Source organism: Chaetodon trifascialis, chromosome 2 (genome assembly GCF_039877785.1).
Source record: "Chaetodon trifascialis isolate fChaTrf1 chromosome 2, fChaTrf1.hap1, whole genome shotgun sequence".
Classification (NCBI taxonomy): domain Eukaryota; kingdom Metazoa; phylum Chordata; class Actinopteri; order Chaetodontiformes; family Chaetodontidae; genus Chaetodon; species Chaetodon trifascialis.
The window spans coordinates 21,176,800-21,202,163 of NC_092057.1; the positions used below are offsets into that span (position 1 = coordinate 21,176,800).

Below are 25,364 nucleotides of genomic sequence, written 5' to 3' on the forward strand. Positions count from 1 at the left end.
AAAAAAACTCAATGGCATTTATTTACCGACAGCGGCATCAGGCATGCTTTTATTTGCACACTCCATAATAAATACTGACAGATCAAAAATGCTCATTAGCATTACATCTCACCTCTTATTGTTTCATGATACAGAGTTAACTCTTTGCCATAGTCTTAAACCTGGACATTGTGCACATACAGTCTATGAAAATACTGTGTGGCACTGGACCCTGTAGTGTATTTCAAGCATAAGAAAACAGACACAAACACACCTTTCTGCATAGGATCATGAGAATTTTGCATTAGAGGGTATCACGAGTCCTTTATGTCTCTTGATATGGCTTTGACAGTTTCACTCCTGAAGTCATTTTTTAAGCTTTACTCAGTAGTAACCTTTACAGAAAAAAAGATGTGACAGTGTCATTTCCTTTTTTCACCATCAGCCAGTTCAGTTGTCATTCAATAGTTAGGTTCAGTAATATTCAGTTGTCGTTTTATTGTTTGTTTCTGTACTTTAGTATTTGTAACATTGCTTTAAGACAAGTCAATCAAAGTCCTGACTCTGTAACCACACTGGTGTGCAGCGACCTTGGGGTCCCCTCACTTACAGAACAGGAAATTGGATCAGTCCTTGTACAAATCCTTTGTCTTCTCTATATACCACCTAGGAGAAAAGATAATACTGTAGGAATGTAACATAGCATGTTTGGTTCTGTTCGTTCTCAGGCAAGTTCATGCAAGTCTTCATCTGTCACACCAAACAGTAGCAGGAGGCTAGTTGATTAGCTTTCACACGACTGCTGGCATGCGTTGCAGTGCAATTTATCACATGAGAAACTCATCACAGCAGTTCATGTGAGGTCCAACTGTGAGCAACAGATTATGTGTAATGATGATGTGTTGTTTTTCTCTTTTTCTTCCATGGCTCATTTTCCATCCTATCATCCTCATGTTGAAAACTCAAGACTTTTGATCATACAACCAAGTATGATGCACAGTCCAAAGCCCAAATCCTCATGCCAATAGACCTGTACGTGCTTGCAGTTAAAAGCCACCACAGACCATTTAACCTTTTTCCACAGGTTTCCCATTCCTCCTACCCTCAATGTCCACTCCCAGGACTATCCTCGTGTATTCGTAGACGACGTAGGACACACTGACAGCCGGGATGACTTTCAGCAGGTTGGGGGAAATTCCTCGATAAAGTCCGGCCACACCCTCCTTTGTCACGATGTTGTGGAGCAAGGCCAACATTGAGGGTTTTGGGGCTCCCTTCACTGAAGCTGAGGGAAAAGAAAAAAGATGAGCTCCATCGACACATCCTGGTCTCTCATGACATGACTCTGCAAAACTGACTGCAGGAGGTGCTCGTGCAGAGAAGCCATGTTTGGTTGTCTCTCCTGTGTATGTTTGTATAGCTAAGTTAAGAGATCATCCTGGTGGTTTTGCATTTTTTCTGTCTCATTAACTACAAATGTGGTGATGTTCTTATGAAAATAACATTAACTTACAGCATACACAGTTTATATTAATTTGGCTAAATCATTGCTGGTGTCCTTTATTCACAGTTTTAATGTTAGGGCTTGCAAAATGTTTATTTGCGCACACGGGTGACACATTAAAGGAAAAGTATAAAGAAATATCCTGACCTTGTGCCTGCATTCGTGTGCGGATCAGGGCCAGCGGGTAACTTGCTAGCTGTCCACAGGTGCTGGAAATGGCACCGCAGCCGACCAGCACCGAGACCCCTGGGTCAGCCAAACCTCTGTTCCTGTTCAGCCAGGCAAACTTCAGAGTCTGTGGAAGAGAGGGAGTGAGAAGAAGGCAAACACTAAGCAGATGCACTATGAAAGCTGTGTGCTTTCATGTCTGTCTGACCTCATAGACAGCCAGGTCGATGCCGGCGTAAGGGACAATACTCAGCATGTTGGGTAAATAGCCCTTATAGAAGGCTGTGACACCCTCTCTCTGCATGATCTGCTTGGCACAGTCTGCTATTCCTGAGTACTGGCCTGTCTTTCTTAGTGTGAGACGGGTCTTCAGCACCTGTAGAGAAAAGGTGGGAAGAAGAACAAGGAGGAACAGAAAGAGAAAATACATCACGCATTTCACTTGTCATACAACCCAGAAAGTGTGTTCTCTTGAAGCTATATGAATGTTTCTATGTGTGTATGACCCTGATATTACCTCCATTGGGTAGATGACTGTCTGAGCTGTAGCTCCAGCCAAAGAGCCGGCAACAAACCTCTCATGAATCATCAGATTTCTGCTTTCATTACCGCCCCGCATCACACTCTTGATCTATGCCGAGTTATAAAGCAAAGGAAAGAATAAAGTTAACATACTTTGAGGGAGTTCTAATCACAGATGGATGAGAAAAAACAAACTTGCTTCTTCAAGACATAATTCAACATTTTGGGAAAACTGATTATATGCTTGCTGAGCGTTAGATGAGGAGGTTGATCACTCTCTTCTGTGCAATAAATATGATGCGACAACCAACAGCCAGCCAGCTTATCTTAGCCTAAAGACTGGAGACAGGTGGAGACAGCTAGCTTGGCTCTGTCCACAGGTAACAGAACCCACCCGCCAACAATCTCACCAATTAACACATCATATTTTGTTGTTCAATCTGTTCAAAAACAGAACATGGAAAAAACATCTCGCAGTGGTTCATACAAGGGGTTACGTCTCAGACTAGTCAGCCAGGAGCTGAGACTTCCGGGAGTCTTCTTGTCGCCGTTGCCATGGTAACCAGCCAGTCTGAACTAACTAGCTTCTGCAGACGTAAGACTAGTATCATTTTTCTTGAAAGAAAGTAAGATGTAGGAGGAAGAGAGAAACATTAAGATAGAGTCCAAAAAACAACAACAACAACAACAACAAAAAGCAATAAGGGAATGTCTCACCTGTTCATAAGCTGTGAACTTGATGGCAGTTTCTGGAGCAATTTTAAGAACATTGATTCCATTGCCCCTCCACAGTGATTGCAGTCCCCCTTCCTTCAGCATGAACTGAAAGCTGCTCCGCGCATTCCCTTTAAAATCAGTGGAGCCGTGAACCTGCAGAGTCAGAGTGAGAGAGGCAGTAATGGCTCAAGGTTCATCCCGTCTCTGCCACAAACCAACATAACCTGAACTCCACACATAAGCAGCAACACATTCAATGATCGTTCGGTTCGGAGTGATGGAATCATAACTGTCCCTCACTGACCTGTCGGAAGACTTTGAGGCGATCTAAGGGGGCAGTCCCAGTCCGAGATACAGACCCAGCCATGGCTCCCGCCATCAGCTGCCGCCACACATAGCCAGACTTCTTCTCCTCTTCAGAGAATTCATCTGGGACTGTCAGCTGCTCACCTATATCCAACATCTACTGGGCCCGTGGTTGTTAGGTCAGGATCAGAAATTATGATAATAAAGGGGAAGAAAGACAGAGTTGGAACATCAAAAAGGACACAAGTCTGTCAGTTTGAGGTGACAGAACCTGTCGTTATGTAAAGATTCACAATGTTGATCCTGTTCAAGGTGTGTGAGTTTTTAAGTGTGTGTGTGACCTCACCATTGAACGTTTCCAGTAGCGTGCCACGTCCTCCATGTTCCTGAGAGGGTTAAACAGGAAGTAGTCTCGCCATTCGTTCCAGTCAATGGTCATGGTGCCGTCTTTGTCCATTCTGAGGAACAAACACACGAATAAGTTCTGAAATTCATAGAGCAGGTACCCACCGAGTTACAGAGGGTAGGTAGGATCCATCATTTACTCATGTTTACAAGGAAGGAGGACTCCTTTAATGCCTTGGAAGTATAACACTGTATGATACTCTTCTTATTTTACCACAATCTATAATCAGAGTCTATATTCAAGGCTTCTGAACTACATTGCAAGCCAGTGAAGCAGAGAGCAGTTCATTACAAAGCAAAAAGATGCCACTGAAGCCTCTACCAAGGTAAGAAACTATCAGCCTCCATGTAAATATAGGAGGGTAATGCAGATTCATTTTCAGCGCTGAGAGCGCTGTTAACATCCACGACAGGTTTTTATATTCTGTGGATGTTGATACTTTAGATCTAGAATGCGTTGTTACATCAGACGTCGACAGACTGTTAGCAGACCTTTGCAGGATCCTGGTGGCATCCTCCAGGCTAATGCTCACACCGATGGTCTGCAGAGAGTGCTGGATCTCCGCTGCATCTATCTGACCTGCAGAGATCCACCGTCACACACAGTGAGAGAGAGAGAGAGAGAAATGAGAGTATGGAGAAAGTTTTTCATCTTAACCCATAAGAACCCGGACCCATTTCTCCTTCAAGGAAAATTATGGGGGATTGAATTGAATCAGCCAAATTAACCGAGCAGATCATAATAATATGTCACATTAGGTTTTCCGTGACAAGTTTAAGGTTAAAGGCCCGATGTGACATATATGTGTGATATTTATCTGATTTGTTTTATATCAGTTTGCTCAAGAAACGTTTTCACAACAGGATAAATGTAATAAAGGACATGTTATGTAAGCATTAGAATTCTTTAATGGCTTGAATCTTACCTTTAGCAACAAAAAACAAGCTTTTTAAATTTAGCTAGTTCGGTCACATGTGTTAACCTGGCACACAGACATCTTGGAAATGTTGTTATGGGAACACAAAATCACATGACCTGTCACATGACCAATCAGGATGTTCAGTATGTGTCACTTAGGGACTTCATGAGTTAAAGCCAAGGATAAAGCTGTATGAGGACCTTTCCAGGACATTCAAAGGATTTGTGTCACCGTGGGTTTTTTTGGGTTAAGATAAACATTTTAAAGTAATAGTACCATCAGTTATTACTGAGTCTGTACTGTGGGCTGCTACAGACCGTCATTGTTCCGGTCCAGTCTCCTGAACATGATTTTGAGCTGTTTTTCATGAGTGCGAAGATACTGCATGAACTCTTCCAAGTCCAGGACTCCATCCTGATTGGTGTCCCCGGCCTTCACGAGCTGCAAACACAGACAGTTAGAGCAGGCAATGAAAGGCACATGTATGGCATGTGGCAGATATTTGGTCAGTGACAAAGTTACAGTTAGACAGAAGGTAGCTTGTAAACACAAGTGCAAAAGACGCTCCATAAATCCCAGTCTGAAACACTAATATGCATGAATCTGTCTGTTTGCTTGGCCGTGTCCACACCGGAACATTAGACATCACAGCATGTCATTGGATTATATTGAAGGCAGTCTATGACTAATTCTGCACAATGCCATACGTTGGCCTGGTCTATCAGCACAAATACAAGAGAGGTGACCCAAACATGAAATACCACAACATCAAGGTTTGTGAATACTGCTCTGTCATCTGTTGGAGAAATAATGCCACAGCATGATGATGATGATGATGATAATTATTATTATTATTAGTAGTAGTAGTAGTGGAAAAGTGGAATTGTGGAAAAGATACAGATGCACCTCTGACCCAGTCCTATTCCTGAAAATTTTTCCTGGACGTTTTGGAAACGTGGGCCCAAGACTTGACAGTCTGGACAGTGATCCATATGAGAAGAGAGATCAAGAGTAGGACCCAGAGAAAGGTCATCACTCTCATCTTACAAACCCTGCTCCTTATACAAAAATAGACAGAATGCTGCCCACACACACACACACACACACACACACACACACACACACACACACACACACACACACACACACACACACACTCTAACTCTACTTAGAGAGAGAGAGAGAGAGAGAGAGAGAGAGGGGGGGGGGCAGCACAGGAGGAAGTGGCAGTGAGGCTTCTTGGTGACCCTCACACTTTCTGCCAAAACAAACAGACTGAGAGTGACAGACTGTGTGTATTCACAGTGAAGCTATGCTGTTGATGTCCTTCTGCTGCTGCACAAACAAGATCAGCTTCATCATGAGAAATGGGAAGGATCTCACAGGCCATCCCTGGATGTTTAACGTGGACGGGAGAGATCACTGGATTCTGATTTATTATTAGAAGAAAATCCCTGTAAACACCTCTCTCTCTCTCTCTCTCTCTCTCTCTCTCTCTCTCTCTCTCTCTCTCTCTCTCTCACACACACACACACACACACACACACACACACACACACACACACACACACAACAGGTTAGACCACATGACTGGTTTAAGCAGCAGCCCTGTCACTAGTTTAGCAACAAATGGTTGTAAACTGTTCCAGTTTAATTTTCAAGCAAGAATAACAGCTGAGGTACTCTAGGAATCAGAAAGGAAGCCCTCTGCGCATGCTGGCTCATTTATCACAGTTTTAGTAGAAAACAAAGGGACCATTTATCAGTTGATTGATTGATTGATTGATTGATTGATTGATTGATTGATTGATTGATTGATTGATTGATTGATGGTGTGGCTGCACGGTGGCGCAGCAGGTAGTGCGTGTGCCTCACAGCAAGAAGGTTGCCGGTTCGATCCCCGGGTCAGGCGGGGCCTTTCTGTGTGAAGTTTGCATGTTGCGTTTGCGTGGGTTCTCTCCGGGTACTCCGGCTTCCTCCCACAGACCAAAAACATGCTCATTAGGTTAATTGATGACTCTAAATTGTCCGTAGGTGTGAGTGTGAGTGTGAATGTTTGTTTGTCCTTGAATGTGGCCCTGCAATCGGCTGGTGACCGGTTCAGGGTGTACCCCGCCTCTCACCCATTGTAGCTGGGATAGGCTCCAGCCCCCCGCAACCCCGAAAGGGATAGGCGGTATAGATAATGGATTGATGGTGACACTGATATCAGATGACCAGCCCTAACTCCACTGACCAACAACTTTTTTTTGCCAATATATGTTTCCTACCTCTCCTTTTTAGTCTGTTGAACAAGAGAATATCCCTGGCATGGGAACCAAAAAAGTCTTATCTTATCTTATCTTATCTTATCTTATCTTATCTTATAAATCTAAATACTGATGCTGGGGAGTTTTTGTAATATTAACAACTGTATTTGTTTAATGTGATATATTATATATTTAATATTCCCCCCACATAATGAACAAACAGGTGTGTGTGCGACAGGTGTCCAGCTGTCTTACCCTCTCCAGGGAGCTTCTGGAAAGGCCTCGGCCTGCCAGCCCTTTCCGCAGTTCAAGGATGTCGACGTATCCATCTTTGTTGAGGTCCAGCTGATGGAACAGCTCAGCCCAGCGCTTTTCCCTGTCCTTGTCCAGACCAGGGGATCTGCTGTCCTGGCAGCGTGCCCAAGGGAACCACGTCCAGTGGGGTCTCATAACTGGTTCCAGTCAGTCAGCTGATGAGAAAGAAGGCCATCAATTCAATCAGCACAGTCTGACACAGGACAGTCTTTCCGTCTACCAAAGTTCAAGGAGTTTGAAAAAAAAGGCATCTAAGGCAAAGAGCATTATTGATCTAATCCAAACCACAACAGGTCACGAGGTGATTTTGAGGGGTCGGTAAAAGAGAACTCCGCTGATTTAGCAAAACTGAAGCAGCAGAGTCATTAATCATCACTGTTTCTTGCCATTCTTCTCTCTTCTCAAAACCTGGTGTCTACATTTCCCAACCATGCAACTCTCTGCCAACAGTTCGGTTGGAGATTTCGCTGAGTTATGCTTCTATCAGCCCATGTAGCTTCGAGCCTCAAGCTTCAAACAGAGATAAGGAACGGACAGTGCTGCACGGGGATTATAATTCATGGTATAATCCAATTAATCTGGGAATACACTGTCTTCACACAGTCACAGCAGACCATGTATAATGTAACCATTTTATTGAGACATTCGATTTGTTTGATATGTTTACCGTTTATACCAGTTATAACACTTTAGTTTTATTCAACCACACATAAGCAGTAGTCATCCACATGCCCTGTAAGCAGGCTTCAGTGTGCTAAACCAGAGGAGTTCCCCTTTAGGAGAGAAAATAAGACAAAAATATTTCAAATGCACACACAGTTTTTGGGGACACTGGGAAAATGTCACCTTCTGGTTGAATGGATCACAGCCAGACTTATGCAGAAGAAAGAAGGCGCTGAGACTGAATAGGATGACTTTATATCTGGCTGCTTGTACAGTGTGATCCTGTGACTTTGTCTGTTAGCAGAACAGAGCATGAGGACAGCCGCCTGTCAGCGCAGTGAAAGTTGAATAGGCTGTTTTAAAGGTCATATTGTATCAGAGGAAACCTTCTGCTTTGGACTGAGATGATGTTTCTGTGCGCACCCTCATCATCGGTCCTCATCACTGAAACTGACAGAATTTTATTTCTCTGCGTGTCATTTCTTGCGTTACAAACACTCTGCGGAGGGCAGCGATGACTCACGTTTGGCGAAATGATCGATCGATTTCGATATATTGATAATGCGGTAAGGCATCCCAGCTCAGGCGCGCGCAGACTGGCGCAGGCTGATCCACGCAGGCGAGAACAACAAACGCACCTCATCCTCACACTCCCTGCACGCTGTTATGGTCAAATAATAAAACCCTCCAGACCATTTTTGACTCGCTGTGTGTTTACCTCCAAACCGACCCGCCGCCCATGGCGGGATGCAGAGGATCAGGACGACAGGAACAGCAGGTTCGCTCAGTTCACTGGATCTGAGTCCGTACTGGAACCGGATTTGACACCAAGAAGCTCCTTCTGGGCTCTGCGGGTCCACGGAGGATCAGTGTTCACCACTATCGATCGCTCGGTCATGCAGATTCCTCAGCGAGTCTTGTTGAGGAAGCAGGAAGCGAGAGAAACAGCCGTCCCCCAGCGGCGGAGCCAGCCAGCCAGCCAGCCAGCCGAGGCCAGGACTGTCAGGTCCGTGTGAGAGGATGAAGCGGCTGATCACCAGCTACGAGCCATAACTCTTAACCATGTCCTGTATCAGCTGCTTATTTACATTGCTGGTTAATGATGAATACGGTAAAGAGAGAGCAAAGATCCTTAATCAGGATCTGGACAGTAGTAAATAGTCATCAGTCCTCCACCTCAGAAACCTCTGACCGGACACTTTGCAGAAAGTCTCTAAAATGTTGTTGTTCTTATAAATAAATGATGCATTATTACAGAAAACGGCAAAAGAAAAAAGAAAAGACATTTTGAGACAGGACCTTTTCTTGTGAGTATTTGCAGAGTGTTTGTTATTGCAACAAGTGCCTAGAAATCATTCAAATTCAAGAGCCTTCATTTTTCCCACATTACACCTGTGTGAGTTGAATATGAGGCTATAATTAGCTTCCAGTCTGGTTGCGATGCCACAAAATGCTCACAAATTCAAGGTGAGTACAGAGAAGCTTTCCCCCTTTATAAGTAATGACATCACGTCATGATATACAGATAAGCATTGACTGCAGAGAGCCTCAGAACAATCAGAACAAAAGAGATGGTAGATTAAGAAGAAAGAGGAGGAAGATCAGGTGTTTTTTTCCCATTTGGTCCACAGCCGTATCCATCAACATTCAGCTCTCACTTCTCCATCCTGCAGGTCTCTGACTCTCTGAGAGGAGAGGTGTCACCTGCACACCTGCTCCTCCCTCATCGCTCTGTTCTCTTGAGCGTAACACTCGAAAAGGCCAATCTAGGTTTTGTTTATGACTGACTTTTCAGAATAAATGATCCTTGACCACACACACACATATACACACACACACACACACACACACACACAGGAAGTCACCTTGCTTTAATTTCCCAATTATATGTGCTGACATGCTTTGTGTCTCCTGTTGACAGGATACATGGCCTGTAAGCACGTACACCGCCTCTCTCGTCCTCTCTCTCTCTCTCTCTCTCTCTCTCTCTGTGACACCTGCTGGTCTGAGGGGAGCAGACTGACAGATGGCAAACAGGTAGAGTATATAAGAGCAGTACACTGTACTTTGGGAAGTTGACTGACTGACTGACTGACTGACTGAAAAACTCAGAGGAAATCTTCTACTGTGGTCAAATACAGCTCGCTCTGCTCATTTTCCCTTTGCAGGTTTTCTCAAACTACACGCCTCCATGTGTAAGGGGCTCTCCTCCCTGCCCTCCTCATGCCTGGAGAAGTAAGTATGCAACTGGGTCATCATGTTTTCTGTGTGATTATGTGATTCCCTGCTTGCAGAGTTTGTATTATTAACTGCACCTGTATGTTTCAGGGCCAAAGGGATGCGAGTGAAGTTAAGCCATCTGGCAGAGACGCACCACAAGAACCACAAGTAAGCCCACTGAAACCCATGTTTCAAACCAATAGTAACCCACTCATCCGACAACAACAGCAACACTGAATTGTTTCTGTCTCTCTTCTCAGGGTTCAGGATGGAAAAGCTTTTCAGGACCTGGAAACTCTGCTAAACACCAAAAGTAAGAAAGCATTTTGTCTGTATTTCTTTGTTTACCACTTCAAATGTGAGTTCATTCTTTCAACAACACATTTTTAACAGAGGCCATATGGAAACGCAGAAGTTTAAATAACAAAATGAACGATGTCTGAATTAAACTGACAGTCGTGGGTTACTGGGACACCAAGAACAGAGCTGTCATTAATCTTATAAGTAACACTGGTGCTTCTCCTATTAAAATGGTCTAAAAAGTCTACTGACCCCCCCCCCCCCCCCCCCCGCATAAGTATGTAAAAACAACAAAAATATAACAAAAAGCAGTGTTAAGCTTGCACAGCAGGTAGTTTTGTATTTCTATCTTGTAGTACTGTCTGTACATACAACACTGATGCCAAGGAAGATTATGACATGGACTCAGGAACACTTCAGTCAGTCAGTGATTCCATTATTCTTTCTGTTTTTATTTTTGGAATTGGGGTTGTATAAAAATTGAAAAAATAAGTCCACGTCTAATATATTGATCCTTGATAATATTCCCCTTGACGTAACAGTGTATCCAGTGCTAGTCAGGACTAAAAGTCAGGACTTCCTGACCTGTGGTGTTTTAATATTGACCCTTTGTTGTCTCTGAATCAGTGGAGTATCACTTTAAGCAGCGGTCATAATTTTCGATCACTGTTCAGTTAATTTCACTACAGAACATGTTTTATGTTTTCCGTGACAGAGCCACAGGGAGGAGATGCTTTCTGGGTTTATTTCTGCTGCATCAAAGAGCCAAGAAAGCATGAAAGGTTCTGACCTGGCGTTTTGGTTGAATATATGGCCGGAGATGCATTCATCTTTTTCTCACATTGACTCGTCTTGATTTGTTTTATCCCCTCCCTCTGGCTCGTCCTCCTCTCCTTCTCTTTCATTCTTCTCTCTCCCAGATGGTCTGCAGGCGTTTCGTGGCTTCCTGCGTTCAGAGTTCAGTGAGGAGAACCTCAAGTTCTGGTTGGCCTGTGAGGACTACAGGGTTTCTCCATCAAAGACCAAAGCCGGCAGCATCTACAGCCAGTTTATCACCCCTGATGCCCCGCAGGAGGTTAGTGGAGAGGATAGTGTGATAGAAGAGGAGCGAGGAGCATTAAGACTGCAGGAAGTGTATGAACACTTCATGAAAATGATGAATGGGATCTGGTGATGTGTGCAGTCAGGAAAAGAAATCTTCTCATTACCTGTTTTCCCCTCAGGTAAACCTGGACGCTGAGACCCGAGAGGCCTTGTTGAGTGTGACGGATTCTCTGTGTGCCGGCACATTCGAGACGGCACAGCAGAGGATCTACAATTTGATGGCCAAAGACTCCTTCCCCAGGTTCCTGCGCTCCCCTCACTGCACGGAGGCCATTAAGGCTTTCTAAACATACACTGCTGATAACCGCAGACATGCTTTAGACATAAGTGCTGACGAGTCTTGTATTTTAGCTATTTTTACATTTTAGCTATACTTTAGTTATTTTAATCAACTAGTTTGTTTTGTGATTGTTTTCTATATGGTAGTGCTGTCCTTGTGCGCTGTATGCATGATGCTGTTATTGTAATGACACTGAGTTGTAGACATTGTAAAAGAGACTCACATAGGAACCTCAAGTATGAAACTTATGTAGATGCAACTACATTGTGCTTCTGGACTGAATAAGCTACAAGTACCATTCGCAAAGGATTTAAATAAATACCTTGTGAAAGGGAGTATGTGGTATTTAATGACAGTAATCAGTGTTTATTTGCATACATACTGTACAGAAATATGTTCTCATACAGAAGCTTGATAAACTTGTTCTGGCACAGGCTGCTTAAGAGTGTATGTTGACATTAAAACAGTTTAGTGTTCAGCCATATCACCGTCTGGCTTGTGATCACAGTGCTGGTCTAACTTAGTGGCCTTGATAAAAATCAGGTCCACTTCCTTAGATGGTGGTGTTTACTGAAGACAAACACCCTGCGGCACGCCTCAGCTGAACGGCTTCACCTTGGCTTTTGAGTCCAATATAGCAGCGGCTTACTTTAAAGCAGGGTGCAATGGTGCATCACAGTGTTATCATACAATAGCAAAACATTTATTAAAGGGGAATATTCAAATTTTATTTTTATTTCATTTTTTCTCTGGAGTCAGCGACGGCTGGGCTGAAGACTTCAAGTTTGCAAATGAAAGATAATCTGAGGATGTGGAGCCATTTTAAGCATAACACACCCGAATCTCTGATCGACCTGTTGAGACCTGGTTGAGTTGCATTGTGGTGAATGTAGGTGAAATACAACATTTGATATCTCTGGTTGTACTGCGCTGATTCCAAACCTTTTTTCTTAAACTTTTCAACAGGAGTCTGACAACATCGCTCTACTAGAGTACTGAACACTCTTAAAACACCACACTTGGTCTTGACCAGGCTCATTCTGTGGATATTAATGCACTCTCAGAATAATGTTACTGAATCCTACAGTGTAAACAAACACTGTTACTGTTTCCTCCCGCCCGTGGGAGCACTGGGCTCCTCATGTAGCTGCATCAGAAAGACCAGCAGCTTGAGCTCACTGACACATATGAGCTTATCTGGGAAAGCCACCAGTGACTGTCAACACTGTCCATGTGCAGAAGCACTTCTCTGAGCATTTATTACGCTAAAGTCTTCTATTCTGTTTGGTCTTCTGAAATCATTTGGCTTCTGAAACTGTTGCTGGATGACAAAAAATGCCCACTTCCTTAACAATGATCTTTCTTGGAAAAAAAAAACAAAAAACAAAAAACAATTTATTTTAAAACCATCAAACATTATATGAAGCCACTTTCTCCTTTCACTTTTCCTCCTTTAATTGTTTTCTGTACAGTCATATAATTACATCACAGAATGATTTATGGTGGTCCAAACCAAAGGGCATATCAAATTATGGTTCACTGAGGGAACTCAGTGAGAGTCAACAAAGTCCTGTGGTGCCCCCTAGTGGAGGTTTGTGGAATTTATATGGCCCAGTGGCGTATTTATCCAGAACGCATGTTCTCTAATTTTGAAAATTTCTTTGTAAACTGAATAACACATGACTGGCATTTGTACAATAAGGACTATTTGACTTTTCTACATGCCTGAAGTCAGGTGAAACATTCAGGATTCAAAAACAACCGGACAGCTGGCACAAATCTTAAATCTGAAACACGGGGTCAGCGTCTCTCAGTGATCCCAGGACTAACACCTTAAGTTTAGCACAGTCAGCTTCGGGTCTGTAGTTGCATGGTTGTGTATCAGGTCCTATTTGGTGCTGGATCCTGGACGGGCTGCTCCTGGCTTGCCTTTACCTTCGGACCCTTTCAGCACACTCAGTGGCTTGTGGAGGGATGAGCTTGCCTTCTGGGTCACCTCCTGCTCAATCTTGTTCCTGATGGCAACCTCCAGACCCTTCAGGGAACAGCAGAGGTTGTCAAATTACATCCACATAATAAGTCAAGATCACTGATGTGTTCATTGTTACTAATTCTTCAGATTGATGAAGGGCTGAAAGAAAGTGCCACTGTGCAACTGTCCTCACCTTCTTCAGCTTCTGCTGCTGAACCACTTGAGCCTTCTTAGGTGCAATGACTCTCCCTTTACGAAAAGAAGTATACATCACTAATAAATTTGCTAGTATAACACAATAATATTTCAGACCAGACTCTTAACATTATCAACTTTCATGAAGGTGGGATCTATTGCAGGACTGCTGCATTAGACTGCACCACGTTTAGCAAAGCACGCACCCGATAAACTGACACCTGAGTGAATATTTAGACTGGAAGACTTAATATTATACAAATCTAAGCTCCATGTCCAAGTCCTACTACACAATATTAGACAAACACTGCAAAGCAGGTAAGACACAGGTATTCAATCCTGAGCAAATATCCAAAACATCTGAGTTTAAAAGGCTATGTTCGAGTTAAACAATTGGGTAAGTTACCTTTAACAGGAAGCTAACAGGTAGGTAGGCACCTATGGTAGGTAAATAACATCCACCTTTACCATTAGGTTTTCGTTCAGTCTGTTTAGAATATTATAATATTTGAAGGACAAGGCACAATAGCTATGAAGTCATGTTGTCACAGTTTCTGCTGGAAAGTTCAACGATTCAAACATGAGCATCTTTAACAACGTGCTCAGCTGTGTTCGTGCTGGTCACATGTTGATGTTATTTGACTAAAAAATAGTTTCGACACCTTTTTTCAGCAACTCGCTGGATAACAGGAAAGATTTAGTTCTTACCTCCTTTCTTCGGTCCTTTCTGTTTGTTTTGTTGGGGTTTCTTTGAGGCTCCTGGCCGCTGAGCTTTAAACTTCTGCGAACCCTGAGCCATTTTTGCTAACCGGAAGTACACAGCGCTGTTCTTCCTCTTTGCTTTCAATTGTGGTTGTTGTCCTCCGTTATTGCATTACCGCCACCTACAGGAGTCTCCGTGACAGCCTGACATAACTGCGTTTGAGATGGTCAAAAACAACTCATTTCACTGTGGTTTTATTCTTTTTACTGTATTGATGTGAAAGAGAAATCTTGTAATTCATGACTGCACTTTACAGCATTATATTCATATACGTATATATAAAAAAAATCCAGTTTTGAACTATTTCCACATGTTACAAAATAAACCCAGATCAAGTGATTATCAATAACAACAATAACATACTTGCACTTAAAGAGGCCATCTGAACAACTCTCCTTCCACGGTAACTGCAGGCCACACTAATCATTGAGAATAATATATAAGCACTTGCTTTTATTTGTCAAATCAATGTGGAAAATACGTGGCAAGTGGCGCTGAATTTTGGCACCTGATTATTAGGCATGTGCTGGACATCTCAAGGGGAAGTTGGTAGAACATCTTTTTAAATACAGTACTATATTGCTGCGTCTTCAAAAGTGTGGTGTAAAAAACATAGTGTGATTCAGACAGATTCAGCTGCAACCCAACGTAACACACTTGCCTGAAACTAGGCTACTTTGGCAAACTAAAAGCACCGCCACAAATTATTTTTCACTATGAGTTCCAGTTACAAACATTTGAGAGATGTGTTAAATTTCAGTCCAGATTAGTTTTGTTTTTCCACAATCTGTCAATCTGCTCTGCTTCAGCCTGGCACGTCGAGCGCTTGTGTTCATGCATTTCAGTGTTTGAGTCCGTGTAGGCAGACGGAGAGGTAGTGTGTATGGTTGAGGAGGCCTCCCCAGTGTGGTGTACTAATGGCCTAGTCACTAGGAATCACAATGTCATGAAATAAAACAACAAACCACAGCCAAACACCTATAATCATGATGTACAGACGAACAAAAATCTCATACCTCTTAAAGATTTAGAAAGAAATAATACGTGGCGGGTCTGATGGCCACAAAGTTGCTACATATGCCTGGAACACTCTCTTAATTTGCCCCCAAACACGTGATGTCTTGAACTGTACAAAAGAAGAAAAAAAAAAATTCAAATACGCAAGTGTCTTTTACGCTCGTGTGACCCAACAGCATCTTTGTGAGTTGAGGTTTGATGGCTGGACAGAAGACAAGTGGAGGAGGAAGATGAAAGCAAAGGACGAAGTGAGCTTATATTACAGCAAAATATGGGCGACGACACTCTGAATACTGCAGTCATTAGTGACATTAAGCTTTGTTTACGCTGTTTTCTTCCTCTCAGTGGTCCTGTAGAGTACATAACTTAGTGTATTTATCACCTATTGAAACAATGAAGCGAATGACAAAGTCCACAAGGGCAATATGCAAGGTCAGAAGGAGATTAGCGTATTATGTGGCCAGACCTGTGTGTCATCAAGCACACGAGTCACTGAGTATGTTTATGTACATTAGTACTGCGGTTTTCCAACTGAATGGATGAAGAGAGCGACAACCATTGTATTTTTTGTTTTACTGATTAACTACTATGTAACTTCAGTTAGTGACACACTTGCACACCTGGCAGAGAAACCTGGATCAGGTGTTTTTACATGTCACATGATCCTGGTTTCTATTGGAGTACTCAAGCTACCAGATTCAGTTGACTAACATCAGGGATAAGGGCCTATCTAGGTTTCCTTGACCATTCTTAGACATTTACATGCACAACACACAACCAGGACACCAGTGTGCATGTTAATGCAAAACGGTGGAGACACAGCGTGCTGTAGTGGTGCGGTATGAGTTTCTGAGGGCAACCATTTTCAGACTCACAGCGAATCAAACTGCTGCCTCAGGAGTCTGGTTACCGTCAGCTTTTCAGTGAGATTCTCTCCAGTGAGTTTGAGGAGATGGCAGACTGGCTACATGATACAAACACATGTGAAGGAAGGACTGAGGGTCTGCTGTCTCTCCGGTTCTGATCAGCGAGCTATACTGGTGCTGCACCTGTAAGGCAGTGAGCAGTGTGGGCCCCGAGCGTGGCCCTGTGACATTCAGTACAGTGAGTAGGTGTGTCCCATAAAGATCTATATCTGGGACTTTTCTGTGGAGCCTCTTAAAACAACAAAGGCATTATAGGATCATTGGCCAGGTGACAAAACTGCAGAAACTCAGTAACACACCTTTCACACACAAAACCTGGGAATGACGAGATTCTGAACATGACTTCAATCAGCGTTCATGAGTTCAGCCTGATTCCGAGTAAATATGAGGTCACTGTCAGGTTTTAAAACTGGTTCATTATCATTCATGCCTACAGTTTATAGTCGTTGTCTTACTGATTAATAGAACAACATTTCTTTTGTTTCTTTTATCAGAAAATGAGAAATGTTGCAAATTTCCCAGAGCTCCAGGCGACATCTTCAAATTTCGTCTGACCAACAGTCAAAAGCCCAAAGATATTCCTTTAACAGTGACATAACACTGAGCAAAAGAGCAAATATTCACATTTACAAAGCTGCAACCAATGGCATTGGCTTTTTTTGCTTGCAAACAACTAAGTAAATTTAACTGACTCATTCTTTTCAAATCATCTCCAACTTTATGGGATTTATTTTTTTCTGCTCTTCGATCCTGTTCCACCATCTTCAGCTTCAATAAGAGACAAACTCATGGCTAACAGGATTAGAAATGTGAGCCAATAACTATGGAGAAAAGTTTTTGTGTGGTCCATAATGTCTACCTGTCTTCAGCCGCCCATGGAGTGGTCTGATGGGCATTTCAGTTATGAAAAGAGGATTAATCCAAACAGTCGAAACACATTCTGAACAGAGCACAAAGGCAAGAAGTGACTGAGTGTCTGAAGTCTGTCCTGATCACAGCCCCAAACAAAGGAAGTCCATCTCAGTTGAGAATTACATTCTGATTGTTGTTGGCATCACGCTATGTGTCGCAGAGATGGATACTGCAGTGTGAAAAAGACCCCCCAGTCTCACAGGAAAAGTTCACCCCAAAATAAAGGCATGAAGTCATCTGCTGCACAACCACACATCAAGGTTTTGATAAGTCCTGAAGTGCGTATGGCTTTAGACTTCTGAGTAATCACTGTTACACACTCCATCATGGCAACACAGAGGCTCATTAAACCTGCATTCAAATATCTTTGGCCACTTGGGGGCAGTGCAAGAAGCTGGCAATACAAGGCTGACATATCAGCGCCTTATAAAGTTGTTAAGGTGGACACATTAGCAAACACTTATGAAGTTAGTCTCTGCAGCATGGCGCTCAGCAGGTGGTGTACAGAGCTTTTCAATGACAACAGCTGGGTTTTATGACGAAAAGAGACGACGAGAGCGTGAAGCAAAACACTAACATTACTTAAAAGCAAAACAATGAGCTGAAAGAAGCTAAAAGGCTCCACAGAGCTGACAGTGACTGAAGAGCCGAGTGACACCTTTCACATTACATGCAGTCATTTCTTCCATTGTTAATATAAAAATATTGATTGCAGCTTAAAAGTCCAATAATCAGCCTTCCTTGCATTGCTCTGCTCTGGTTGAATACACAGAAATATAGACATAAAGAGAGCTTAGTTGTTTTTTGACATTTTTCTTAGCTGTAAAATATCGACCTGTTACTGAAAAATCATTTTGGATAAGCCTGACTAAACAAGAAGAAGCAACGGAAGTAAAGCCTTGACTGTCATGCAAGCAAGCAGATGACCAAATCTTTATTTTGGGGCGAGTTATGCCTTTAATCGTGACGCCTGTATTACAGAAACACAACAGCATGGCAGACCTCTGAGCTCACAGCAAAAGCTGTTATGGCAAAAGTGACACAATTTCCCTTTAAAAGACTTTTCTTCCAGAGCGTCCTGTGCAGTACGGTGGATATTTATATGGTGCTGACATAAGTATGGTTACATATATATAAGTACATTATGAGAATACAAGTGTGGTATGATACAGCACAACTGGGAAAAGCAAAATGCAAATAAGGAGTGAGGTATAAACACAGCCATGTATGGTCATAGGCTTCAGCTGACTAACGAGGACCAATCAAGAAAATCCATTTGTTCAAAATTTCGCCGCACGGGGTAAAAAGAGTGAAATACTGATTTGTCACATCACTAAAAATTTCTCTCGTTGTGAAAATCTATGAGCTATAAATTTGGATTATTCCTCTACAAAAGGTTTCTACACAGAATCAAAGAAATTAAATGTTAATATAACATTTTTGATGTCAACTTTAAATTTTAAATAACCATATATTTGGTTAAAATAGCAGTACCTTTGACTAGCAGGGGTTAGTTTTCTACATATGTACAGACTACCAGCAAGGATATGTATATTTACAAGTGGGTAGCAGCATTTTGGAAACCATGGCTGATAAGAACCACTACTGTTGAAAACAAAAATAAAAATCAGTCCTGCCACTTCGAATTTTGGTACGTTTTTTTTGTTTGTAGTTTTGACCAAGCCCTGAAAAATTACCTCAGTAACGACTCATAAAAATTCTTTGCCAAATAGAATTTATGGGATCGAGTGCAGCTGAGCACTATTCCTTGTCAAAGAAGCCATTTAGAAAGAGAAAGAGGCAGCAAGAGAGAGTGAAAGACGGAACGGAAAACTGGGGAAAAGGTGGGATGGAGAGACCACAGATAACGATGAGGGACGTAAAGGAAAAGGGGGACTGCACGTGTGTCTGCTTGACTCCTGCAGTGACTTCGTATGTGTGTGTGTGTGTGTGTGTGTGTGTGTGTGTGTGTGTGTGTGTGTGTGTGTGTGTGTGTGTGAGTAAGAGACTGAAAAACACATTTTCATCTGTGTGCACCTCTGACATGTAACAGTGACCGTGTGTCGACCAAAATCAAATTAAACCACAACCATGACTGTGTGTTTGTGTTCTGTGATGAAGTGAGTGTCTCTCTGTGTGTGACATTAAGGTGGAGTGGTGCACACGGACCAGCGGGAGGGGCTGAGTGGCTTTAGAGGGCAGTGAGGCGGCCGGTGAGCGCCGCCTGGAGCTCGGAGGGGAGGAAGACTCCCAGCTCTGTGATGATGCCTCCTGTGATGAGCTGGTGAGGGGTCACGTCAAACGCCGGGTTCCACACCTCGATGCCTACACAGCGGGAAACGGCAGTGAGTGACACAGCGACACCAATGAGAAGCACATCAGAGTCATATCGTGAAGCTGAAAGGGGATCACGATCTCCGTCGTTCAGCACTTCCACAATGTTAATCTCTGAAACACGTCACGACTGGAGACTTTCATTTTAAAACAAGGCTCGGTAATTTCCAAAAACAGCTTTGCACTGTAGTCTGTAGCAAATGACTCAAACAGCAGTAAAGTGCATTTGTTTTACAGCAGCAGGGTGGTGTGCGTGTGATCGACTCCACAGTAAACTGCAGTGCCTCCGCTTATGGTAATGAAGGAACATGTCATAATGGCGCCCTTATAACAGCACTCTGAAATACTGTTTACAGGTACGACCAGAGAAGGGTGTGAGAGGGAAGTTAAAGAGAGCAATGCACGAGCACATCTCCCCTCCGGGGGCCAGTGAGCTCATTAAACGAGTGTGCTTTAATTACTGTGATGTCACTGAGCACCACTCTGCTCTGGCAACATAATTAGAGATCAAATGACTCAATTCACCCCTGACAAACTCACCTAAAACACGACTTCAGTGTCTGCTTTTACAGACTCGTGGGCTCCGACAAAGTCAGTGGTGGCTTTTTGAAAACCCCTTTCTGAACACATTTTGTAAGTCTGCAGATTTGCAGACTTTCTTGGGGAACTTTCCCACAATTCATAGAATTCAGATATTAAAAACACTGGCAGGGGACACCCTGATGGCCTAGAGATATAAGGAACTGACCACGAACTGCAGATTCTCTGTTTGTGTCTGGCCTGGGATCTTTGTCTCTCTCACTTAATTTCTTGTCATCTCTCTAATGTCACTGTCTTATAAAGACATCAAAAATGCGACAAAAAGCTCCCAAAAACAAGTTTACAGGCAGGCAGCAGCAAGCACTTTGTGAAAAGTGGAGCCTAATGAAACACAAAGTGCAGCTTTGGTGCCCTTGCACCTTTTTTTTTTTTTTTTTTACTCGGGCACTTGCACTGCATGTGACGTCGGTCAGACACTGTGAGGGTTCAGGGTCCAGGGCAGACTTTGGAACTGGGCCACACTCATCCATCTCTGCAAGCCTGACATTCTCCCCTCGCTCCCAGTCCTCTACTGAACTCGCTGTTTTTTTTTTTTTGTTTGTACCCATTCCTGCCATTTTTTCCTTTACAAAAAACACCAACAGCACACACGTCTCACCAGGGGCAGCAATGGGGACTCCATTTATACTGGTGAGCTCCTCAGGGGGGCGCACTTCGATGATGATGTCCCTGCCGCTCTCCAGGCTCAAGTCGCACGACGTGCTGGGTGCCGCCACATAGAAGGGAATCCCATGGTGCTTTGCGGCGATGGCCAGCTGGTACGTGCCCACCTTGTTGGCTGTGTCACCGTTGGCAACCACCCTATCTGCACCCACCACCACAGCTGAGAGGGAGACCATGTGAAGTAAGTAAGTGCAAACAACAGACTGGATAAAAAGGGAAAAGATGTGATGCAACACACACACACACACACACACACACACACACACACACACACACACACACACACACACACACACACACACATGCACACACACGCAAACACACACCTGTGATGTCCATTTCTCTCATGGTGAGCGCTGCCATGCTGTCTGTGATGAGTGTAGCAGGGATTCCTTCTGCGACCGCCTCATAGGCCGTCAGCCTGGATCCCTGGTTGTACGGCCTCGTCTCCGTGCAGTACACGCGCTTCAGCCGGCCCAGTGCATGGAGGCTTCTCACCACACCTACACACGCAGTTATTATTACAGTAACAGCCCCACAAATGTTTCAACATCACCTCCTTTTCTTATTCACACCCATGGCTCCAGTCTCACCGAGTGCGGTCCCATATCCAGCTGTGGCCAGCGAGCCGGTGTTGCAGTGTGTGAGGATGGTCACAGAGTCCCTCGGGACGCCAGACAGGATGTGCTGGGCACCATAGTTACCGATCTTCCTGTTGTCATTGACGTCACGCTCCAGCATGTCTTCGATCCAGGCAATTACACTGTAGAAGGGGGGCCACAAGAGGTGGGAATTGAGAAGAGGCTCCGTCTGCCGCTGTGGACTTAATGTGTCCATCAAGTCTGCAGTTACAGTATGTTTCTGTTTGTCCTGTTGTTTCTCAAACAAACGATGCTAAGCAAAGCAATGCATGGTCTGCTATGTTGCTGTAGTATATTAGTTTCAAAGTAAAACATAATTAACTCAGAGCAACTAACCCGATCCATCCACGACGCTGCACTGGGACTTTGAGCTGCACAGACTCATCACCCAGCACCACATGTGCTGCCTTTGAAAGGAGGAAATGCACTCACAGTCGGTATGGGGAGTTCTTTCCAGATACCGATTGTGATCCCTCAACTCAGGGCGCCTGTCAATATTGATTCCACTCGCTTTTCTTTTTCCTAAATTGAAAATCTGTTCACCTCTCTGCTCTGAATCACGGTTATGTGAGGTAACACGAGGGGAGGGACTGCTGTGGCGTGCAGTCGGGCGCCCGCTGTGACTGGATGACTGTGACTGATCGCAGAAACTTTAACAAAGAGACTGTTCTGAATGAGGAGTGGTCACATACCTGATCCACTATAGAAGATCAGTATTTGAGCTGATATCAATTGGCCAGATTTGACCAACACACAATCTGGTGTATTGCCCTGAAACCAACATCTGTCCTCACCCTATATGTTCTGCTCATTTCCTGTTTGTGCAGCTCTGAACTACAGTCCCGTTATATTCCACACTCCTCAAGGTGTTTCATTTTCACGCTGACACTTAAGCTGCAATGACATTTATTTGTTTATATGGGCTTCTCAGATTTCACAAAGTATGTGATCTGTTCACTCACAACTAAAAAAATAAAAAAACAAACCACCTGCAGCTGGTGTTGAATGAGGGAGTGCTCCAGCGGCAGCTAACGTGGCAAAGGTTTAGATCCTTTCAGGTTTACTTATTTGACAGAGCGGCCTTAAAGGTGTCCTGTGGAGTTTTCTTGAAAACAAAGTTTCTGTGAACAAAACACGCAGTTTGTATCCTTGAGGCTAAACAAATGTTGTTCAAATGCAAAGACATTTCTATCCTCATTTAACACTTGAAAAGCTGCTTTAAAGTCTGAAGTCAGCATTGTTTACATCCCTGTTTACTTGCAGACAGTTTTCTTCTTCGCTGCCTTTGCTGGTGTACTGCTGAGTTTTTTTTTGGCACATAACTTCCACCAGTAGATCAGGGGAACAGTGTGGAAGCACTGGGAGGAATGTGCGTTGCGTCTTTGTGTGCAAGAACAGACACAAATCAGGGACCCACAGGGCTCCATGAGCTACGAGTGATCCCAAACCCCAGAGGGTACCATTAACTAAATCATTATTGGCCGAAGCTAAATTACACTGCCGTGCACACAGGCAAACAAAACAAGTGTAGAAATATAGAAAAGATTTTGATCCGCATTAATCGGTATGATGAATAAAAAAAGGAGAAGCAGGATGTTTACTGTCCTTTTAGTGCAAAATGTTGCCTTTTTCTTTCCCCAGACGGGGTTTCCTTGCTGAGCTCCAGGTGGACAGACAGTGACAAAAAGAGGGAACATTGGAGGGAAGACATAACTTCTGTTTGACTAAACCAACATGCTGATGTCTCACACTGGCTTTGAGTTGAGCTTTGAAATGTGTCTCTTCATGCAACAGCAGGAAGCACATGTCCTGCATCACCTTCATTAAAATTGCATTAGGAAGTTGTGCGTGCACCTATCCTTCAATCAGCAAATCAAATGACAACAAAGCAACTGACCAACGACGAGCAGGTCAAGCTGCCCAGAGCCCGGCGTCAGCTCTGAGCCCCCCCCCTCCAACCAGCCCACCTTTCTCTGAGCTGCTCCGAGTTCTTCTCCATGCTCTCGTTCTCAGCAAACTCCATCAGCTCGCGGGCGGCGCGGCCCATGTTGACAGCGGTGGGCCGGGCTGAGGTCAGGTGACACAGAGACTCCCTGATGAAGGTCACGGGGTCATCACCTCCCGCGCCTGCCCGCAACTCCACGGCCAGGCTGAGGCAGCCGACGATGGCGATGGCAGGGGCGCCCCGCACCTGTAGCAGAAGGAAGAGGAGAGTCAGCATCGCACGGCGGTCCTTCTCTTTCCCAGTTTTCAGGAGGGTTATTAATCTCTTTCCACCACAGAGATGTAAGGCAATGATCACTGAGCCAAAAGTTCTCACGACATCTTTGACTGAAGTGATATCATCTGTCTTGGAGTCGCTTCTCTCTCTGCCATTAGACTCCCTTATCATGACATCACCCCCACACTGCTTATGGCACATTCCTTCACTGACACACACACACAGGATCAAACGTGCAGCTGCTGTGTGTGTGTGTGTGTGTGTGTGTGTGTGTGTGTGTGTGTGTGTGTGTGTGTGTGTGTGCATCTGGGAAGACAAAAGAGTGAAATATGTGCTGAGCGGCACTAAGTGGACATGTGAAAATGTTCCCTGCTCAACTTGAACAACGCGTGTCTGTCTGAACTCCTCCCTCTGTCAGGACTTCAGGTATGGAGGGAGAAACGAGCCGGAGGTGTCACTGAGTGCAGCTCAAGACCAAGACGCGAACAAAAAAGCCTGGCAAAGGTCATTAATAATTCATCAATAATCTCTCCCAAAGAACGAGGAGGAGGAGGGCATATTTCATGGGTGGGTGGCTGTGTGCGGGTACCCTGTTCGCCGCGCTTGCACATGATAATGTGAAAACTATAAAGGATGGGTTTTTTGGGGGGGTGGATAATCGGGGAGTTGTGGGTAGCTGGCGGGTGCTGCAGGTGCAGCCAAAACAAAAATACAGGCCGACAACGGGAGCACGACGGCGAGCATATGGCAACACATGCGTGCAGCGGTGAGAGCACAAAAGAGCCGACACAAAAAACACACTGATGGCGGGGATGAATGCACACTGCAGCGGGCGTGCGGGTCGGCTGGGAAGCGGGAGAGAAAGGGTGAAAAGGGGTGGAGAAAGAGAAGGGAGCTCCGTACCTTCATGGACTTAATGGCCTCGTAAGCGTCCTGCACCGAGCGGATCTCATCGTACACGGTCTGGTGTGGCAGCAGCAGCTGGTTGAGGATCTGCAGAGACCCGGCCCGGTAGCGGATCGCTTCTAGCGTCATGACCGAACAACGAGGCGGGATAGTGGGAGAAATAACACGGATGGACCGGTTGCGGGTGCGCGCACACGCACTCACTCACTCACTCACTCACTCTCTCTCACACACACACTCACACACACACACGCACACTCTTCCCCCCTCACACACTCTCTCTCCCCCTCTCTCTCTCTGAGCGGATACACGCTGAAGTGACCGGTCGCGGCCTGGCTGTCGGCAGTCCCGGGAACCGTCGCGACCAGAAGACGAGTAGTGTAGCAGGAGGTGGAGGTGCGGGTGGGAGGGAGTAAAGAGAGGAGAAGGTCCGCTGTGCAGTACGAGAGGATAAACAGGGGAGGGGAGTGAGAGAAGGGCTGAAGACCTTCACACACTGACAGACAGGCAGGCAGACACGGAACCACGTGTTCACCCGAGCAGGAAGCCCTCGCTCCGTGTC

The 25,364-nt window shown here is 44.4% G+C and overlaps 4 protein-coding genes across 6 annotated transcripts; 1 reads left to right on the plus strand and 3 right to left on the minus strand.

Moving 5' to 3' along the window:
* Positions 1-17: 17 nt before the first annotated feature.
* Positions 18-8,771, minus strand: LOC139341581 (mitochondrial adenyl nucleotide antiporter SLC25A23-like). Of its 2 annotated transcripts, XM_070978144.1 has the most exons (11): positions 8,467-8,771; positions 7,026-7,240; positions 4,839-4,962; positions 4,094-4,181; positions 3,543-3,654; positions 3,195-3,353; positions 2,891-3,043; positions 2,169-2,282; positions 1,860-2,027; positions 1,631-1,778; positions 18-1,264 (listed from the first exon to the last, which is right to left on the minus strand). In XM_070978144.1, exons 2-11 carry the CDS (start codon positions 7,218-7,220, stop codon positions 1,047-1,049), a joined length of 1,479 nt encoding a protein of 492 aa, XP_070834245.1. In that variant the 5' UTR covers positions 7,221-7,240; positions 8,467-8,771; the 3' UTR covers positions 18-1,046. The 2 variants fall into 2 exon arrangements, with proteins under 2 accessions (XP_070834245.1, XP_070834252.1); XM_070978151.1 differs by lacking the exons at positions 4,839-4,962; positions 7,026-7,240; positions 8,467-8,771 and having other exon boundaries at positions 4,083-4,182.
* Positions 8,123-11,999, plus strand: LOC139341593 (regulator of G-protein signaling 5). 2 transcript variants are annotated; one of them, XM_070978163.1, is made up of 7 exons: positions 8,123-8,754; positions 9,670-9,785; positions 9,917-9,983; positions 10,077-10,136; positions 10,229-10,281; positions 11,189-11,343; positions 11,492-11,999. In XM_070978163.1, exons 3-7 carry the CDS (start codon positions 9,940-9,942, stop codon positions 11,657-11,659), a joined length of 480 nt encoding a protein of 159 aa, XP_070834264.1. In that variant the 5' UTR covers positions 8,123-8,754; positions 9,670-9,785; positions 9,917-9,939; the 3' UTR covers positions 11,660-11,999. The 2 variants fall into 2 exon arrangements, with proteins under 2 accessions (XP_070834264.1, XP_070834273.1); XM_070978172.1 differs by lacking the exons at positions 8,123-8,754; positions 9,670-9,785 and having other exon boundaries at positions 9,840-9,983; positions 11,492-11,718.
* On the minus strand, positions 11,982-14,636 carry c2h19orf53 (chromosome 2 C19orf53 homolog). Its single transcript, XM_070978183.1, has 3 exons — positions 14,528-14,636; positions 13,818-13,873; positions 11,982-13,687 (listed from the first exon to the last, which is right to left on the minus strand). The coding sequence occupies exons 1-3, from the start codon at positions 14,616-14,618 to the stop codon at positions 13,541-13,543; spliced, it is 294 nt and encodes a 97-aa protein (XP_070834284.1). The 5' UTR covers positions 14,619-14,636; the 3' UTR covers positions 11,982-13,540.
* A 124-nt stretch (positions 14,637-14,760) lies between these two features.
* mri1 (methylthioribose-1-phosphate isomerase 1) lies at positions 14,761-25,319 on the minus strand. The gene is made up of 6 exons (XM_070983690.1): positions 24,800-25,319; positions 23,643-23,866; positions 21,628-21,797; positions 21,361-21,537; positions 20,970-21,194; positions 14,761-19,762 (listed from the first exon to the last, which is right to left on the minus strand). The coding sequence occupies exons 1-6, from the start codon at positions 24,929-24,931 to the stop codon at positions 19,629-19,631; spliced, it is 1,062 nt and encodes a 353-aa protein (XP_070839791.1). The 5' UTR covers positions 24,932-25,319; the 3' UTR covers positions 14,761-19,628.
* Between the last annotated feature and the right edge of the window lie 45 nt (positions 25,320-25,364).